This window comes from Peromyscus leucopus, chromosome 3 (genome assembly GCF_004664715.2).
Source record: "Peromyscus leucopus breed LL Stock chromosome 3, UCI_PerLeu_2.1, whole genome shotgun sequence".
Classification (NCBI taxonomy): Eukaryota; Metazoa; Chordata; class Mammalia; order Rodentia; family Cricetidae; genus Peromyscus; species Peromyscus leucopus.
Window position 1 is genome coordinate 37945940 of NC_051065.1, and position 21848 is coordinate 37967787.

Below are 21848 nucleotides of genomic sequence, written 5' to 3' on the forward strand. Positions count from 1 at the left end.
ACAATAGCCTCCATTTACTGCCTACTTACCATATACCCAGTACTGAGGATGTTTCCTATGTAACAACTTACTTAGCTTCCACAAGGAAGGTGGTGCTTATGTCATCTCTATTTCATAGGTAAGGACATTCAGACACAGTAACCTGCCTAATGTTTTATAGGATATTAACAAATGCAGGCCCCAACCTAGGTGGTATTAACATATGTAACATGCTCTTTATCTATTATATTTTATAACATACTCTTTAATCTACACTATGAAATTGATAATATATAATTTTTAGAATTCATTAGAGTTAGAGGATCAAAAGAATATCCTGAAAAAGAAGAATGTCCAGCTCCAAATTCACTTTCTCACTATAGATTGTTGGTTCTCTATTTGTAGTCTAGCAAACTATCTTGTCTCCTCTCAAGCCTTTGGGGGCAACTGGGATAGAAACAGGGGAGGTTTGTTTTCAGAATAATGCTAAGATTTTACTTTCCTTTTCTTTCCACCAGATAATGTATGTATTCCATGTCTTTAATTTTTTCCAAATTTTAATTTTACAGTAAGTAATGAAAGCAATACCCACATAAATCAATGATCCAAAGAAGCCTCAGTAACTCTTTCATTTATGTGTGTGTACCTTGTGCCCACTGGAGGTCAAAGGAGGGCTTTGGATCTCCTGAAAGTCGAGTTATAGAGTTGTGAGCCACCACATTGGGCTGGAAAGTAACCTGGGTCCTCGCAAGAGCAGCAAGGGCTCCGAGCCTCTGAGCCGTCTCTCCAGCCCCACAATGACTTTTAAGACTGCTTAGTCTAGATGTCAACAGAGAGGACCGAGCTTGGGATTCAGTTCCGACGTTCAAGTTCTGTATGTCTTTACTAAGGAGGCCAGTTATCTCACTTCTCAAATCTCCTTTACCGGTGTCTATATGCGATACACACTTTCATAGTTAGAACAACTGGTTTATCTGATACATGTGTAGAAGGTGCTAACTTAAAGATAAAATGTGCAACTTAAATATAATAAGTGACTCAACTAAAATGATATGACTAGTAATGTCAGGGAGAAGAACAAGTAAGGGTGGTAGCTTGTCAAAAGAAAGCAGGTAGGCTCACAAAGGAATTGGGAAGAATGATGTATCTCATGACCAAGTTAGACTAACAAAAACATTTGAGAAAAAGGTTGAGAAGCATTTTTCCAGTGTCCTTTTAGACATGTCTGGTTTATTCCCTGAGAAATTATCATTTTGTTTGGCTCTGAATCATTTAAATCAATACAATGAGGTAAATATAATTTAAATCTAAATGACAATTTACTTTTTTTATTTCTTACATTGCTGGGGATTGAACCCTTGCGCCTGTTAGACTAAGGTCTCTAGCACTGAACTAAATCCCAGCCTCTAAATGAAAATTTAGTTTTGTCTCTAAAAAATTGTGAACACAACTGAGTAATAAGTAAGTAATGCTATAATCTGTCTATTGTTAATAGAAGAAAACTATGTGCAACAAAGAAAGCACAATTATCCTACACAGAGATAATTTAATTTGTCCTAAGTAAATTAAAATTTATATTATTTTATTATGCAATTTGATAAGCATAAGGCTCAGATACTAAGTAAAGTGCATAATAGCAAGACTGAGACTCAGAGCAAGAATGGGAGGGAAGGAAGAGGGAGAGATAAGGAGGGATGAGGATAAGTGGGAACAGGCACTCTTTTTCTACAATGGGAATTGCTTACATTTTGAAACTCAAGTAAAAGTGTTCGAATGAAGTAGTCTGTTCTTGCTTGCTCATTTTCCTAAAAGGAGAAAAATTTGTCCATCAGTAAAAACACTAAAATGAAAAAGCATACATAGCAAAACAAAATAATTAAAAGTACACAATCTAAAATTAACATTTAGAGTTTTGGACATATCTAATAATTATTTTAAAAATCGAAAAGTCATCCACCTAAGCTTTTCAATGGTGCTAGGATCTGAGCCCAAGGTCTTGTGCATGCTAGGATAAACATATGCTGGGCTATAGCCTCTGCTTCCTAATGTTCTGTCTAACTCTTAGAGGCTTTAAAAACGGTCTATTAACTGATTATTTAATCATGACTAACAGAATATAGCAAAGTAGAATCCTCTCCAGAACAATGCTTTCAAAACAATCCAAAAAGAATGTCACGCCTTAATGTCTGCCACTGCACCCGATTTTCAGCCATGCCTTCTCAACTGTCAATTTAAATACACAGCCAAGAGGGAAAGAAGGAAGAAAACTCGAAGTCATTGTTCTTATAATGGTTATAGGAACCATGAACAACTGTAAGTCTGATGCCATCCTTCAGCTAGAGCATTAAAAGGAACTCTGTTTTTGTCTGTTGCTGAGTTCTTTTTGCCTTGTTAATTGTAACTACAGACAGCTTAGGTCAATCATTAACAAGAATACTATATGCTAATTAATGATATAGACATCCAATACTATTCTAGAATGGGTCCTTATTTTTTATTTACTGTTTTAATTTATCCTGAAAGTTGCTCAGCAGACCATGCTGGTCTTAGCATCAGTCTGCTGTCATGACTGTGACAGCCCCCACCCCCACCCACCCAAGGCATGTGCTACCATGCCCATTGTACCATACCATTTTTCAAATATTGTTAAGAGGAAAGTGTATTTTACTTTTCAGAAGGAGTCAAGAAGCCAGCATGGCAGCTCATGCCTGTCACCCCAGCACTTGAAGACTAGGGAGACTGCCCCTAGAGAGCAGAGATCTTGTGGGAAGACTGCTTCAAGTCTGAGGCAGACTTGGCTACATATGCAACAAAAGGATTTGTAAAAAGCCTGGTGGGTGAGAGCTGACACCTACGTTTTAGGTTTCATGTCAAATTACCTGCTATAAGGAATAATCTTCACTTTTAGGATAGCAATCCTCAAGTTTAACTTTATACACAATTTTAAAATGTGGGGAAGGACAATAGGAAAGGTTAATATGCCATACTATACCCCAGTTAACAATGTTGTTTCCCATTTATTTCATTAGAAGTGAGTATACCAATTTTCAGAGATAATTTGATCAAGGTTACATAATTACTATCAAGAGATATAAAAAGATTAACAGAATCAACAAAAAACAAGGAAAATCTAACAGTTGCAAAAGTCATTTCCAAAGCTCCTAAATTTAAAAGCAGAATAAACATTAATACTGCTTCCTATAGTAAGTAAAGGTTTACACAGAATTGATTCCTAGGCTTACAACAGCCTGAGTTCATACCATATATCAAATTAATTGTTCATCAGTCTACAATGCAAATTTTCTGATTAAATCATGTATATAAAAATAGGTACTGTGGAGGCTTCTTCCCTACTGTCTAGCTTTTATAATGCAGGAAGGTGATATTCATTCAGATTGGTAGAGTCTCACCAGCTATAAACTGTGAGCTACAATAACAACTGACCTGGCAATATATCCTGGTGATGTCATTATGACATGAATGTTATAGGACCCCTTTCACTGAACCTAACTAGAGCTTGCTCCACAGGATAGAACTCATGCCTGACACTGGGAACTAGAACTATGGCAGGATAGGTCCTATTCCCTAAGGGAGAACCCACTTCTATGATTTTGCTAATGGATAAACTGCTTTCCATATACTGATCTTTATATAACTGATCAGTGCCATTCTCAACCCTCAAGAAGCTTCTTTTTGCAGTAGATGGAGGTTAATATAGAAACTCTCCTGTTGTTGCTTTTTGCTTTTTTTGAGACAGGGTTTCTCTACATAGCCCTGGCTGTCCTGGAACTCGCTTTACAGACCAGGCTGGCCAGCTACTCAGAGATCCACTTGCCTCTGCCTCCTGAGTACTGGGATTAGAGGTGTGGGCCACCATCCCAGCTAATACAGAAACTCTTAACTGATTAAAGAGAAGAGATTAAATAACTATAGAGTACTCATCCACAAATGGGACATCTACATCACAGCCTCTCCCCACAAGGCTCAGGAACCACTGTAGACAAGGAAATACAAGAAGATTCTAAGAGCCAAAGGTTGGAGAGGACTGGTATGAAACTGTTTTCTGGATTTAACAGGGCTGCTGCACATGAAAATTCATAGTAGCTATAGTATAAGATAAAGCCAATCAAAATTCCAGTATGGATGGAAGAGGGGCATATACAGACCCACTCCAAGGAGAGGGATTACTGGCAGCTGTTGGTTGCTGAGCAAGGGACAGTTAATTTTCTTTAGGGGTGTGGATGATCTAGCAGATGGCTATATACCACTTGTACCAATTAGACTCAGTGGATTAAAGGAAGGTCATAAAATTAGAGGGGGAGAGAGAGTCGGTGTGTTTCAGGAATTGGAAAATGAGGCAGGGATGGAACTGACCAAAATATATATATTTTTTCTTCCGAGACAGGGTTTCTGTGTAGCTTTTGTGCCTTTACTGGAACTCACTCTGGAGCCCAGGATGGCCTTGAACTCATAGAGATCTGCCTGGCTCTGCCTCCTGAGTGCTGGGATTAAAGGCGTGCGCCGCCGCCAACTCCACCTGGCTCAAAGTATAAATTTTTAAAACAAATAAAAATAGGTACTTACACAAGAAATTCTAAATGGTGCAAATGTTATAGGATCTTCTCCATACAAAGGCCAATAGCGCTCACACTTTTTCTGTTGTCCAAAAAAGATAAATAAAAAATAAGTCAGTAACTGTATGATATTTCTTAAGCTTTTATAAATGCTTTGTGTTTAGGGTTAAGAAGAAGGAGCATTGCTTGGTATAAGAAGCATTTTGCCACTGCTAATTATACTATTCTATTGGCTTTGTGCTAACTAAGAGGGATTTTCACCACCTATACAATGAGGTCATTAATGAAATTAAAAAGAGAAATTCTAAACTTTAGCAGTATTTAAGAAAGACACTAGATGAGCTGGGTGGTGGTGGCACATGCCTTTAATCCTAGCACTTGGGAGGCAGAGGTAGATGGATCTCTGTGAGTTCTAGGCCATCCTGGTCTACAGAGTGATTTTCAGGACAGCCAGGGTTACACAGAGAAACCATGTCTTGAAAAACAAAAACAAAACACTAGATGAACAAAATTTAAATTTCCAACTATAATCAAATAATAGTAAAGAACATAAACATTTACATAGAAAATTTGATTAATCTTCAATTTTTAGATTTTATTATATTTATTTTCTGTCCCAACATTACTTAATACTAGTAAACAAAATTATTTCCAAGGAATAAAAGAAATTAGTTAAAATATGGCTTCTCCATCATTTATGACATGTATACAATAAAGATTTACCTTGCTTCTATAGCACATCTCTTAATGAAAAATTTAATAGCCGTTTTTTAGAACTTTAATATAAAGAACTTCAAATAAAGACACTACACAATGTATTCCTGAAGTCTGACTTGGGTGTCACATCTAGAGGTCAAACACATTTAATTAAGTACTATTCTTTATAACTAGATGACCATCTTTCACTTTCGGGACTGATGCTGTAGGACATCCCATGGCATGAAATAAAGCATCACTCTACACAACATCAGCTACAAATGAAAGCAATGGGAAGCTCAGTGACAAGTGTCTGCTGGTGTGTGTGCTAAGGTCTGGGTCAAATCTGAGCATTACCAAAAAATAAACCAAGCAAACATTTTCTTTTCTGAATTTTGAAAATAGTATAAACAAAAGCTGGGAGTGATGGTGCACACCTTTAGTCCCAGCACTTGGGAAACAGAGGCAGGAGATCTCCAAGTTTGAGGTCAGCCCGGTCTACAAAGCAAGTTTCAGTATAGTCAGGGCTACACAGAAAAACCCTGTCTTGAAAAACTTAATTAAACAAACAAACCAACAAACCAAACAGAGAGAGAGAGAGAGAGAGAGAGAGAGAGAGAGAGAGAGAGAGAGAGAGAGAGAATATGAATGAGAATGAGAATGAATAGTATAAACAAGTGGCGGTCGGGCTGGGGGGGGGGTTCAATGAGTATAGCACTTCCTATGCAAACATGAGAACCTGTGTGAAGTAAGGTATAATGATATCCATCTGTCACCCCAGCACTGTGGGGAGGAGAAAGAATTCTGGATGCTTAATGGCCAGCCAGTCTAGCTGAAATGAGCTCCAGGTTTAGTGCGAGACCTGATCTCACACAAGGAGAGGGAGGGAGCAAGGGAAAGACAAATACAGACTGGATGCAGACTTGGTTTTTCACACTCACATACACATCTGACTGTACCTGCACACATGTACATGTATGTATGTAAAGACTCATGGACACATACACACATATAGGGAGAGACTAGTTTTTGCAGAGACTAATCAGAACATTCATGCTTTTTTTTTTTTTTGAGACAAGGTCTTATATCGATTTGACTGGCCTTGAACTCATTATGTAAACCAACCTGGCCTCAAATTTGTGGCATGCTTCCCGCCTCTGCCTCTCAAGTGTTGGCATTACAGGTGTATGACACCATATGCAGTTTAAGCTGTCATTATCAGAATTGCTTTGATATGCTTATTTGTTCAATTTTGCTAATATTTCAAAAATTACTTTCTAGAAAATGAACTGTTTGAGTTAAGTACCATGAAACATTTGAAAATTGCAAATAACAATATACAATTATTTTTAGTAAATGTTCTTCTGAAATACAGAAAGATGTCTGTGCTTTAGAGGCCATTCATTTTGTTCCATGTATTGTATAAAATAGCAGAGCATATAACAGAAATGTACACCTTCCTTTAACTACTTGGGATCAGATTACTGTGAAGTAATAAATGATTAGGAACTTCTAGCCCCCAAAACATAGTGTGTTAAGCCATATACATACCCTTCCCATCTCAAATTCTCGACAGGCCATTACGATGATCTAAAAAGGAGTTGGGGTGGGAAATAAAGAATGTATCAGTTAAAAACAGTTTTACTTTTAAAAACAGAAATTATCTTCACCCTGAGCAAGAGAACACTTGGTCTCTATTCAAAAGCAGCTTTAATGTTAACAGTGTTGTATGGAGGTTGAGAAGCCATCCAGTTGCTAAGAGGCTGCTCATCCAGGCCCTGGTTTCAGTGCCCAGAGCCCACATGGTGGCTTGCAACTGTCTGTCCAGATGGACCGATGCCCTCGTCTGACTCTGAAGGTGACTGCACACACATAACACAAACATACATGCAGGCAGACACACTTAAACGTAAACAAAATCTCAAGAACAAGTACAGGATAATGAGACGATCTTCTAAACAAGAACTACCCACACAGCAGTAAGTAAGCGATGCCATTTAAAATGACTTACTTCGTTTGGATTAAGCTGTGAATGTCACTTATTTCTTACTTTTGAGTTAAACAAAAGGACTACTGGGGTATTATTTACCTAACTTAGTATTACTCTTCACCAAATATTACAGTACATTTAAATGTAACCTTTCTAAAGGTTGAACATATTAAAATTAACAAGCCTCTAAATGTAAGGTTATACTCTAAATGTAAGTTATACTATCTGCTTCTTCATTTTATAATAGTATTAAAATTTAAGTTGAAAGATTTCATAGTAAAATTACACATTAAAGCCATTAAACTTTTATTTTAACTATCACTGTACTTTTTTATTCCTCTATCATCTTATTTGTAAATGTATTTCAATGCCTCGGTATGCAGCAGGCACCAGTATACTCTCCCCTAGATACCTCAGCATGCACATTATCTAGATCTCAATAATGTGTTTAATACAGTATTTCCCTTGAAAATATGTAACAATGAAATACACAAATCTTAAGTGACCACTCTCCAAATTCTGACAAATGTGTACATCTGTGAAATCCAAACTCCTACCCAGATAAACATCCCCATTACCTACAAATTTTATTCCTGCTTTATATTTCATTTGAGCCGAGCGGTGGTGGCGCACCCTTTAATCCTAGCACTTGGGAGGCAGAGCCAGAGGGATCTCTGTGAGTTGAAGGCCAGTCTGGTCTACAGAGCGAGATCCAGGACAGGCACCAAAACTACACAGGAAAAAAAAAAAAAAAACAAAAACAAAAACAAAAACAAAACAAAACAAAATTTGAAAGTGAAATTGACAGCAAACACTAAGTACTGCTGTTATCCCATCCTCCTTTTATTGATCTCTCAAAGGGATAATGGAGGATGCCAATGTGTTAGAATCATTGTGATAGATTCATGAGAGGAATGAGACTCATTGTGACTGGGTTTCCACATCCACACAACAAATGTTGATACACAGTCCAACAGATGGGCTCTTTGTAGTATCCAACAATCACATATTTCCTCACTTTCAAACTAATGGCATACTATTTCCCTTTATTTAAAAAAGCCAAAGGAACTAAAATGCCAATAGTTTAGATATGTTTCCAACTGAATGAGCTAGGGTGGGGAGACAGGTTCCTTAAATTCTTTTATACTTCACTTAACGATTTATAGTTAATATATTTACATCTATTTTCCTAGGAAGAGGGACCCAAAAGAGTCTACTTCTAGAAAAGGTTAAAAGACATGGCTGTCATGGATGGAGGAGAAGCACACTGAGTTCCCACTCCTAGCTGAGGAGATGCTGACAATTGATGGCTGTTAGGGAGGGTGAAGACATTTTCTTCTTTTTTTTAATTAATTTTTTAAAAAAATTTCATGTCTAAAAAAAAAAAAATTCATGTCTATGGACGGGTCTTTTGCCTGCATGTAGGTCTGTGCACTGTGTGCATGTCTAGTGCCCACAGGAGTCACAAGAAGGCATTAGATCCCCCTGGAACTGGAGTTATAGGTGGTTGTGAGCCACCATGTGGGTCCTGGAATTCAAAACTAGGTCCTCCAGAAGAACAGCCAGTGTCCTTATCTGCTGAGTCATCTCTCCAGCTCCAAGTCAATTTTCTTTGGTCATGGGTAGGCTCACCAGGTTTCAGTGGATGGCTCCATATTGATGTGTTTATGATTAGCACTAAGTGAGCAAGACATTGGAAGGGAGATAAAAGAGGGATACTCAACAAGAGCTGGAGATGGGGATTAGACAGTAAATATGACGGAAATGCATTGAATGCATATATGAATTTCTCAGATTAAATTAAACATAATTATATTTATTATTTTTTAAAAACATGCCTATATTATTAATCATTTTGTTGGTCTATGGAAACATTAATCTTTTTTTAATGACTTTAAAATTTTTCAGTAGCTAAATCATTGGTTATTGACTTAGGACAAGACAAGATTTAAATTGTAGTCACATTTTCTTTTCTTTTAAATGTACATTGGGGTTTTGCCTGCATATATATATATATATATATATATATATATATATATATATATATATATATAATATATCTGTGTGAGGATGCCAGATCCCTTGGACCTGGAGTTACAGAGAATTGTCAGCTGCAATGTGGGTGCTGGGAATCAAACCTGGGTCCCCTGGAAGATCAGCTAGTGCTCTTAACTGCTGAACCATCTCTTCAGCTCTGCATACTTTTCTTAAAATATTTGAACCTGTTTATGAGAATTTAATGAACCTTCTTCAAAATTAGTTTTTGTCTTTTTCAGAAATGTCATTACACTTAAACCATTAATTATACCTAAAAAGTTGTTGTACTTCTTACTCAGTAAGATACCTAATGTTATTACATATCAGCGATCTCAAGAGCGACAGGAAGGCACTCACCACAACATTGTACTCCCATATCATCCTCCAGAAGTCTATAACTGTATTTGCTAAAGGCCCTTGGGTTGCCACATATGCTTTTGGCCCATAGACGCCCTGAAAGGGTAGGTAAAAAAGGTCAACTTCACATTTACTATGATCAAGTATATTTCATAACTCAATTCATTAAGGTTTCAAGTTTTATTAGTAATGCTTTCATCTAAAGCCATTTCTTTTCAAAGTGCATAAAAACATGGCAAAATGTACCCAATTCACGTCACTTTTTGCTAATCAATATACTACTTTGTATTTACTGGATGTATTGTACACAATCAGTAATTGAATCACTTTGTACTAAGAACTAAAAACAAAATCTTGGGCATGGTGGTGCACGCCTTTAATCCCAGCACTCAGAAGCATGCAGATCTCTGTGATCTGTGAATTTGAAGCTAGTGTGGTCTGTATGAGTTCCCTGGCTATCCTGGAACTCAATATGCAGAGGGAGAACTCTGTCTCAGAAAATAACAACAAAAAATACATAGTCAAAAAAGTTAAATTATAGCAGAAATACAAAAGCACAATTTAATTCTAAGAACAATACTAAAACTAGTTAGCAGTTCCTTCCATGGCTGCCTTAAGAGTCCATTCACAGCCTACTACAGGGCTTTGAAATAAGCTAAGAACAGATCAAACCAGATAGCCAACTAAGCAAATGAACTGGCATACACCTGAGTCACTGTCCTAAGTACAGTTAAAAACTAGAATTCTTAACACACACATATATATATAAAAGAATCTACATATTGACAGTATCTGAAATATAATACCTATTTTGGTTTAATCCATAAATTCTGTAGTTTATTTTGTTAAAGGATTCTTTTTCTGAAACCGTATTTGTTCAGCATTACAAAGACAATTATTAATTTTACCACTCTTACTATCTAACATTTATTATCAACAAAATACCTATTAAAATATTGATGACTGCCAATACAAAAATCATTGAAAAGCTTTAGCAGTTGTATAACTAGATCCAAAAGCACAAAATAACCTATGAGAAATTTAAGCCTTTATTTAAACTCAGTCACACAGGACGCTGCATCTCTTTCTTGGTAACAGTACAAACACATGACAGGCAGGGAATAGTAGAACAAGGTACGTATTAAACTGAAGGGGACTCTAAGGCAAGACAAGCAATCTCAAGTTCCAAGCCAGCCCAGGCCACATAAAGAAACTGTGTCTCAAAGCAAGCAACTAGCTTATCACTTCAATACTTTTGATTCGAGACTGACTACAGTTACCTAACAAAATGACTATCACTTTATTATTCCATTTTTAAAAATATTTATTTATTTATTACATATACAATGTTCTGCTTGCATGTATGCCCGCAGGCCAGAAAAGGGCACCAGATCTTATTACAGATGGTTGGGAGTCACCATGTGGTTGCTGGGAATTGAACTCAGGACCTCTGGAAGAATAGCCAGTGCTCTTAACCACTGAGCCATCTCTCTAGCCCCTATTATTTGATTTTTATCTACTTATTTATCTATGTATTTATTTATCTTGAGAGAGTCTCATTCTTTAGCTTTGAATTCAGTGCAATCCTCTGGCCTCAGCCTCCTGAATGTTGGAATTACAGGTATATATCACCACATGTGGCTGAGTTATCACCACAAACAGTAACAATTACCAAAGATTTTTAAAATTTCAGTGTATCTTATAAATTTAAATCAGTAGTACCTAGTAATTTTGGCATTAATTTATCCTAAGAAACTGTTCAAAAGAACAGTATTTATTGTAATTTCATTACCAAGAAAAATTGGAAACTACCATATGGTTCAACAACATATAGGTTCACCTAAGCTCAAGGAACCATTTACAGTAGTATTTATAAGCTTTCAATGTAAAAACAGCACACAGAAAACTGTCTCTGCCATCCCCCCACCCCTACCCCGACACACAGTTTCATCTGTATATGGCTTAGGCGGCTAGAAGGAAAGCACGTAAGATGTACAAGGCAAGGGTTTTATTATTTATTTTCTTATTAGTACATGCTGGGCAGTTAACACCTTCAATGAAATCTGTATATAGGAAGGCATTAAGTGTAGCAAGGAAAAGTCCCTTCATTTTAATACGTACCTTAATAAAATTTGCATTGATATAGTCCGAATCTTGAGATGGAGTCTTCAAAGTCAACTTAACTCGGCTGTGGTCAACTACAAGACAAAAGATTATTATAACTTAGGTCCAGATGGCATCGAAGCATTTCCCTTTTCTGGCTTTTTGTGGCAGAGTTTCACAATGTAGGTCACAAAGGCACTGAACTGCTTTCAGCCACCAAGTGCTGGGATTACAAATGTATCACCACATTTGCTTTAAAAAAATAGAAAGTGAAGTTTAGGTGCCAAGAAGGTAATTTTTACATTATTTAACAAAAAGTAAACCTTTAAGAAAAGCAACACAAAATGTAAAAATTATCTCTGGAACTTTAAAAATAAAAAACATTAGGCATTGACCCAAATTAAATAGTGTTAAGTCTCAGTATTTTTGTTTTTTAATTTAAATTTTGTCTTTAATCCCAGCACTTCACAAATAAAGGCAGGGGGATATCTGAGTTCCAGGCAACCTGCTCTACAAAGTTCCATCACATAGAGGGTTACATAGAGACTCTGTCTTAAAAGAAAATAATACAAAACACAATAAAACTATTATGAGTTTGGGTGTTTTGCCTGCATGTAAGTCTGTGTACATATGTGCAGTGCTCACACAAGTTAGGAACTACAGTTACAGAAGACAGTGGTATGAGTTGCCATGTGGGTGCTGGGGAACTGGACCCAGTCTTCTGGAAGAGCAACCAGTGCTTTTAACTGCTGAACCATATTCCCAGCTCAAACCTCAGAACCTTTTAATTACTATTACTCAAGAATTGTTCTTATTAAGAAATCTACCTTTTCATATTTCACAAAAAATTATGAAAATAAGGTTAAGTATGACTAACAAATTAAAATACTAAAGTATGACAGGATTGGACAAAAAAATTAGAGATGTAAAGAAAAGAATACAATCCTTCTTTTACCTTACAATACCAGGACTCATTTTATTTTCATTTGCATTGAGTTATGTAAATCCTTATTCATGTATGTATGTAATATATATAATTAATAATTATGTGGGGGGGGGTGTTTCAAGACAGGGTTTCTCTGTGTAACAGCCTTGTCTGTTTGTCCTGGAACTTGCTTTGTAGACCAGGCTGGCCTTGAACTCACAGAGATCCACCTGCCTCTGCCACGTCGGAACTAAAGGTGTGCGCCGCCACGCCCAGCCAGTATTATTTATTTTGATAGGAGGGAACAGGAGATACTGAGGGACATGCGTGTCCCATGGAGTTTATCAGAGAACAAACTGTAGCAGTTGGTTCTCGCCTTCCATCATGTGGATTCTGGAAAATGAACTTAGGTCATCAACTTGGTAGCAAGTACTATAACTCACAGAGCTATCTTATCAGCCTTTATGTTGACTTAAAAGAATTTAAGACTGGGCATAATGGCTTATGCCTTTAATCCCAACATTTGGGGAGGCAGAGGCAGGAGTTTGATTGAGGTCAGCCTGGTCTACATAACAAGATCCAGGCCAGCCAAGGATACATACTCTCTTTCAAAATAACAAAAACCCAAAACCTCATTAACCAAAAAAAATTACAATAAACATTTAGAAATGACTTTAAATTTAAACAAAGATTGCAAAAATAGTGTCGAGTTACAACTACTTGCTTCTGAACTTCTTCTAATAGTAACAACTGTTTTGGAGAGTGGGAGTATTTGAATGGCTTTGAACTCATGATTCTTTGTACTCAGCCTCCTAAGTGCTGGGATTACAGGAATATGCCCCCATGCCTGGCTTAATACTAATATTTTATATAATCACAGCTTATCAAAGCCAGAAAATTTAGTTATAAAATTATTAAATAACAATTTTTAGCCATTTTAACCATTTTTCATTTTTCAAGATTACATAGAGATTTATGTTTTTTCCTATGTCTCTTCCAATTATAAGTTTCTCTGATTTTTACCTATGACTGGGAGGGAATTATATATTTTGGAGAATACCACAGGACTGAGGGTTGGAAAGATGGCTCAGTAGTTAAAAGCAGTTGCTCTTTAGAAGATCTCAGTGTGATTCCCAAGGCCCCTATCAGATAGCTTACAACCACCTCTAACTCCAGCTTCAGGGGACCTGATGAACTCTGGCCTTCCTCTGGAACCTGCATGCATGTGGTGCACGTAAACTCACACAGGTACAAAGTGTGTACATGTTCACACAAATACATAAAAAAAATCATAGTGTTATCTCTAACACATTTTCCAGGGACTGTCATTTATTTCATTCACATTACTTGGCCTCCTCTTTTTTTTTTTTTTTTTTTTTTTTTGAGAAAGAGTTTCTCTGTGTAGCTTTGGTGCCTGTCCTGGAACTCACTCTGTAGCCCAGGCTGGCCTCGAACTCACAGAGATCCGCCTGCCTCTGCCACGTGAGTGCTGGGATTAAAAGCGTGTGCCACCACCGCCTGGCGGTCTTCTCTTTTTTAATGTGATTTTGGAAAGAAAATAGATGTACCAAAAATGCTGCTTTTGATACATGAGGCTATAATAACCTTATTAAGCTTCCTCTTAATATTCACAAGTAATAAGGGGTCTCAGTTAATAACTGTTATCCATATGGAATACCACTCTCCTGTCAAAGTGCCTCAAAGAAAGAGTACAACAGTTGGTTGCAAAATGATAGTTAGAATCATTAGCCTACATGTAGGCTGTCTACGTGCAGGCGGGGCTTCCTTTCTCACTCTTAAGATGAAAAAGTTTAAGTATATACAAAGTGGAATAACACAATCTTCCTATTTAATATCAGAATATGTGGAATATCCTCAATTTACCATCTCCAAAGGCTCTATTTTAGCCCTCACAAACCAGAAAACATAGGTAAATAACCTCTTATTCTATTAGAACATAGAAAAATTTCAGTTCTAGGAATAGTTTCTAGTATCCAGGACATATACACAACTCTTGCTGTACACTGTGGCCCAACACCTGTAATCCCAGGACTTGGGAGGCTAAGGCAAGGGGATCAAAAGTTTGGGCCAACCTGGACCACACGCTATAAGCTCTCTACCTTAAAACCAAGCAACAGACAGAATTCTTTTAACACAGTAAGATTAAAATAAAGTTTTGTTTAAACAATTTAAAGACTTTAAACCAAAGAAGATATACAAAGAACTGGCCAACAGCACATGAAAAGCTAGAAATATATCAAGAAAAAATTAGAAATATAACAAGAACCACTAGAAAAACTATAATCAAAAAGCCTGGGCCCAAGGAAATGTCTTACTGGTTACAGCAGTTGAGTGTGGTGGCCCACCCACAATTCCAGCCTCAAAAGGCAGAGACAGGGCTCCTGAGCAATCCAGATAGGGAGACTAGTCTGGATTTGTAATTGAGTAAGTGCAATGATTCACACCTGTAGCTCTAGCTGCTCAGGAGGCTGAGGCAGAAGAGTACTTGAAGGCAGCAGCTTAATAACAAACTGACACAGTCTCAAACAAGCAAACCCCAATTGTTAGTAGGAATGTGGGAAACTGGACCTCATACCACTGTTGGAAATATAGTGACTGTGGAATACAGTTTATCTCATGTTCTTAAAAAGTTAAACATAAGCTAGGTGCTGTGTGGTACATGCCTATAACACCGGCATTACAAGGCTGAGGCAGTGGGATGAAGAATTTAGAGGCCAGCCTGGGCTATACAGCAACTTGCTGCCTCATAAAACAAAAAAGGTTAAATATAAACTTCTGTAGGTCTACAATTATATTTCTACATAGGCACCTAAGAACAATAAAATTCTATTTATACAAAAAGCCTTGTTCAGAAATATTTTAAGTGACATTACTTACAATATACATCAAATGCAGAGTGGATAAACAAAATGTAATGTAGTCAGAGAATTAAATATTCTTCAATGTTGAAAAGAAATTAACTACTAACATTATAATAACACAAATATAACTAAAAATGTGCTAAGTTAATAAAGTCAGGCACAAAAGTTCACATATTATATGATATTTACGTCAAACTTCTAAAAAACCAAATCTAGAATCAGAAAGGATACTGACAATTGCCTGGGGCTAAAGAATATAGAACTTTTGGAAGTTATGAAATGTCCTAAAACTGGATTGGGCTGGTTACTGTATGACATAAATTACTTTAAAAATTAATTATATACTTTGTGTTTCTACAAACAATGGACATGTTCAACATTCAAAGGAAATTGACAAATTATTTTCTAACAAATATGTAAGTACAATTGCTTCCAATATAACATGCCAAATCTAAACAGGTAGAAATTGACTAGAACTCTTCTGGTGAAACCTCCAATAATTTAAGGAAGAACAGGTCCCTGAAGTCGAGAGCCGGCCCCCTAAGGAAGGAAGGCTTCTCCCCTTCGGCTTGGACAAGCCTCCGCTGCGGGGCAGCTGCGCCTGTGCACTGCGGGCTGTGCAGCACTAGAGTCTGTTCACTGGAGGCTGGCAGCAGCACAACCACCACCACGCCTCCTGCCCAATATCCTCGAGTGCCACAACCATCCTCTTTCTGAACTTCAAGGCTTTGGATACAAACTATCTTTCATTGTGAGCACTGTGTTAAGTTACTTAACTCCTCCAGACTCAGTTTTCCCACCTGCAAATGTGATTATAAGGGGAAAAACCTACTTATCACAGAAACCAGCAACCAATTTACTAACATACCATCACTAACCTTCATCTCTCCACTGTCGCCCCAGCTTTCTCAATGTCCCTTACCCTTTCTACATGATCCCTACTAGCACTAACCACCACAAGACAGCGCTTGGGTGAACTGGTGTTCACTAACACCTAGGCTAGAGCACGAGGGATTTTTGCAGGTTTGTTTTCTGCATCATCAGCACCATAGGTTATGCTCACAACTTTTTGTAAAATGAATGTGAAAACAGAAACCTGGACCCAGTGAATATTTATTTCTCTAGACTACAGAGAAATCAGTGGACAGTACTGAAAGGTCACGTGAAGACCTTTATGTTATGTTTAATAAAGTATCCAGAAATCCATGTCAACTCCCATTCCAAGGTGGATGAATGCTATGGTCTGACTGATTGCACTCCCCTCAAATTCATATGCTGAAACCTAATTCCTAATGCAATGATATCAACGAGAAAAGCCTTTAGGAAGCAAGAAGGGCAAGTTCTGATGAATGCAATGACTGCCACTGTGAAAGAGGCCCAAGGAAACGTGTTTGCTTCTTGTTCTACATGAAGACTCAGCGAGAAGGTACCAACTATGAACCAAGGAATGTGAGCCCTTCTCACATACCAATGCTTCTGGTGCCGTGATCTTGGACTTCTCTCAATGCACTTTTGATTATAAGCCACCAAGTTTATGGCATTTTTCTAATGACAGCCTGAACAGATTAGAGCAAAAGCCTTGAGTGGTTACTGTGCTAGATTAGCAGATGTCTGATCTATCTAGCACTCAAAACAGTCCTTAGAAGTATCATCACTCTAACTCCAATTTACAGATGAAAAAAGCTAGACACAGTGAACACTGGGTCTTATAGCTACAAATGGATGATGTCCAGATTTGAACTTCCAGAGTGGTTAACTCATCACTGTTATTCTGTGCTATTCCTTGTTAATTTTAGTAATACTGTCTAGTCACACAATCCATTCATGAGAATGATGTAGAACAGTTAAAAGAAGTAGAAAGATTAAATTTAGGCAAAGAAACCAGTGATGAGGGTTGGAGAGAGGACTCAGTCAGTAAAGTGCTCGCTGTGCAAGCATCGGACCTGAGTTCAGCCCCCACCATACACGTAACAAGCCAGACATGAGTGGTACTTGGAATACCAGCACTAGAAAGGTGGCCGTGGGTAGATCCCTGAGGCCTGCTGGTCAGGTAATCTAGCCTAATTGGAAAGCCCTGGCCACAGAGAGGCCACAGATCAAAATCTCAAAGAAAGGAAGACAAAACCAGAAGTGGCACCTGACCACTCAACAGGAGGCTGACTTCAGGCCAGTCCTCCATACAGAATACAGATAAGCATACACACAAGGAATCACTGAGGAACCAGAAGACAAGAGAAGGAGGAAATGATCCAAAAGAGGTCGATCATGGAAGAAGAAAATTTCAGAAAATGCCAATGGCATACAAACACTTAATAGGAAAGAAAAAACACTGAAAAAAGACCACCGGATCTAGTGAGGTTACTTACTAGGTCACTAAGAACATCAGGATATTTCAGAGAGAAGCTTTAATAATGACACTTAAGGAAATGGTGCTATGGAATGTAGATAGTTCAAGACACTTGAAGGGAAACACTAGGGCAGCTTTAAGAAAAAGCATGTCTAAGGCAAAATTTTCCTTTATAAAATGTGGACTCTCAGTTAAGCATGTGTTTAAAGTAAATTATCTAGAAAACAATATTAGCATATAACTATAATAAATATATAATGTCTTCAACTTGAAACATGCTTAGATACATAGACTGCTGAGGACAGCAGACACAGGTTTCTGAGACATCTTATGGCCCACTTTTTCATCCATAGTTAATCATCAGTTAAGGTTCATCTGTGATTAGCTAACAGATAAATCAGTGTTTTAGCATTTAAGAAACTATCCCAATTGTCTACATTACTTTACAAAACAACAACAACAACAACAAAATGCTACAAGAAGGAAGGGCTTCGACGAAGCAGTTCCGAACTACTCTGTAGTGGACCTGGGAAGGACTGACACTGCCTCCTTAGCTATTCAATTCAGAACAAAGCTAGTGGGTCACAAGAGCTACACAGCATTTCTATTTACTCTATCAAGGGCATTTCAAACTTACATGGCAGTATGTCCTTATATCTGTTCTTTTTAACATTCTCTTCTTTTTCTCCAGTGGCTGTGGGGTAAATCTTTTCTGTTCTATATTTGGTAGACAATCTTCTTAATCGCTTAAAATACAAGAAAATAAAATTCAAGTTTAGAGAAACATTGATATTTTCAAAATGTTAGTGATTTACAAAGAGCTCTTCAATGAATTCTGTTGACCCAATTCCTCACAACTAACTCTCCTAGTCCTCTAAGCTGTTAATTTCCCTATCCCTTAAAAATTAACCCTAATAATAATTTCTTTTTAGAATAAGTACAAATGTAAGATTAATGTTTATTTCAAATTAACAGCAAAGGGAACAACTAGAAGAATTTTATTTAAAGATATTAATAAAGCTGAGAATTCTGTGTTTAATAGAGGATCTTGTTATGCAAGTTTTTTTTTTGTGTTTTTGTTTTTGTCTTTCTGGTTTTTCAAGACAGGGTTTCTCTGTGTAGCTTTGGAGCCGTTCCTGGAACTCACTCTGTAGACCAGGCTGGCCTTGAACTCACAGAGATCCACCTGCCTCTTCTGGGATTAAAGGCATGTACCACCACCCGGTTTGTTATGCAAGTTTTAAAATCATAACTCAAGGAATTATGTACAGGTTTCTTCTCTCAATAACTCTGGAGCACCCTTGATGTGCCAGGCTCTTTCCAAGGCCTACGCTAATAACTGCTTGTAAAACACGGCAAAACAAAGTTCTTTCATACTGGATTGGAAATGTTCAACAAAGACTAATTCTGCTTATTCACTGCATTACAGAAGTGGTTTGTGGGCTAGTGACAAATTCTTACCACATATGGCAGTAGGGATGTTCTTTGGGCTGGAATATTTCTGCTTGTCAGTAATACACTTCCTGCTTTCAGAAGAACTGAAAGTTGGCATTGTGAATTGTTTAGATTCTACTCAATTACACTTCTAAAAATTAATTTCAAAGATTACTTTCTTGATGGATTAAAGACATATCGAAAGCACTTTGATTTTAGTACTCAAATTATTAAATACAAACTTATTTTTGTAGCCCATGATGCTGATACTCAAGCAATTAATATTTTCATGACTATTTTTTAAAAAAAAATTAGAGAATTTTAACACAAGAATCTTGTCATATTGTTATGATATTACTTTAAATAATTTTACACACAGGCACTTACATGAGAAATGGTTACTTTTGTTTTACTCAGGGGGGAAAAAAAGACTAAATTTTAGAGACAAACACAGGACTACACATTTTTTTCTTTTAAGAAAAATCATGCCATATACTGGCACAATGCCTAAGTAAAATTTCACATGCTTATTGTGGCTTTTCCTGTAGTGATAAAAATACACACACACACACACACACACACACACACACACACACACACACACACATATATATATATATATATATATATATATATATATATATATATACCTATATACCATACAGGCTTCCTTATGCCTGCAACCCCAGCACTCATGGGACCAGGACCCTGGGCTACACTGGAGCCAGACGTCATTATGACAGGGTCCAAAAAGAACATTACCAAACAAGGAGGCAGAGCTGACAGTTACAAATCCATGTATCTTAAATTTCTATACATGTGCCTCAAGAAAAAACTGGCACACATATGAACTAATGTATGCACAAAGCTCTTTATTGCAGTATGTTCATAATAGCGGAAGTCCACAAACAATAAAAAACAGCCTATTAATAGGACTGGATACATTTGTTTCATACAATTAAATATGACTAAAAGGCAAGGAAGGAAGCTCTGTCTTGAATATGGTAATAGTCACCATATCAAAAATTCTCATTAAATGTAAAAAGAAAACACAAGAGTGTTCTACTATTAACATTAAAGGAATTTAAAACATGTCTGCTTGTACATATGCATAAAACATCTCTCCAAGAAATCAAGTACCAAAGGTTGCAATTGTGGGAAGGGAAATGAGAACTCTGAGAAATGGACAGAAAGGAGAGTACTGTCTTTTCCACACTTTCATGTTATATGAATATATTGCCTACCCAAAAAATTAAATGTAAAATAAGGTAATGGAAAAGGCAAAAAGATTGCTTATAGATTTCATTAGTTCCTGTTAATAATCACATCTTGCATATCTATTTTCTCTGCTCAAAGATCTGATATCTGAAGAGATATATTTTAAGATATTTACAGTACCTTAAAATAAAGTATCATGTGACATACTGAACTTAAAGAATGTCAATTTAGGCCGGGCGGTGGTGGCGCACGCCTTTAATCCCAGCACTCGGGAGGCAGAGGCAGGCGGATCTCTGTGAGTTCAAGGCCAGCCTGGGCTACCAAGTGAGTTCCAGGAGAGGCGCAAAGCTACACAGAGAAACCCTGTCTCGAAAAACCAAAAAAAAAAAAAAAAAAGAATGTCAATTTAAACAGCCAAAGAAGCACTGACAGAAAAGAAGTGTACTTTACATCACTATTACAGAAATAAGAGTTAACTACAAAGAAAGAAACAGGGCCAAACTGAAGTATAAGATGCTATCATACTTCTAGAATACCTACTGCTCACACCAAGCACTTTCCTTGTAGAACAATTACTGAAAAATATATTTACAAAGTTTTTATGTGAAAGTTGATAATTATTAGAGAATGTTTTTGTGTCATAAATAAGTACTTAAGTTTGAATTTTTATTTACCCAATGTTCTTAAAGCCTGACATATCATGGAATACATTATATATTCAACTTTAAAATAAAGAATGTTTTATGAAAATAAGACAAAAAACCTACCTAGAGTCTACATAAATGGTATATTCAGCCTGATCTGGTCACTGCATATTTTATGTGTGTGTATGGACACACACAGATACATATACATATATATGCATTAAAATGTCACACTGTACCAGATATATGTACAATTATTATGTGTAAATTAAAAGTCACATATAAAATATAGTATCTTAAAAATCATCATACACTTTAGAGATATGCAACATGAAACAGAATAAAACTTTGCTTTTCACTTTGAAAAAGGTCAACATCCAGAAGTCTATCAAGCTTCATTAAAAAGACATTTAAGTAGACTTTATTCCTATCAAAAATGTAGTCAGCCATACAATTAGCTGCATTAATTAAAATTCTGGTATAATTTTGGATAATCACATTTAATTCACTGTTACAACCTTTATAAAACAGATAAGACCTCCAGACTCAGCAAAGAGTCTGGCACATAAAATGGCTCAATAATCATTAATTACTATTAGCCAATTAAAAACTCTTTTAAAATTACCTGTACTTCAGATTTGTTTCTTTGAAACCTTTCCTAG

General features: G+C 36.7%; 1 protein-coding gene across 2 annotated transcripts in view; it reads right to left on the minus strand.

Annotated features, from left to right (window-relative positions):
* Ptpn12 (protein tyrosine phosphatase non-receptor type 12) overlaps window positions 1-21848 on the minus strand; it is a 75796-nt gene that overhangs the window by 34123 nt on the left and 19825 nt on the right. The window contains exons 2-7 of one of the 2 annotated variants that reach the window (XM_028890936.2): window positions 18528-18636; window positions 11755-11831; window positions 9634-9729; window positions 6801-6839; window positions 4564-4635; window positions 1725-1784 (exon numbers count right to left, since the gene is read on the minus strand). In XM_028890936.2, coding sequence (XP_028746769.1) covers window positions 1725-1784; window positions 4564-4635; window positions 6801-6839; window positions 9634-9729; window positions 11755-11831; window positions 18528-18636 — 453 coding nt within the window. The remainder of the gene's footprint in view (window positions 1-1724; window positions 1785-4563; window positions 4636-6800; window positions 6840-9633; window positions 9730-11754; window positions 11832-18527; window positions 18637-21848) is intronic. The other variant, XM_037203558.1, reaches the window with a different exon arrangement.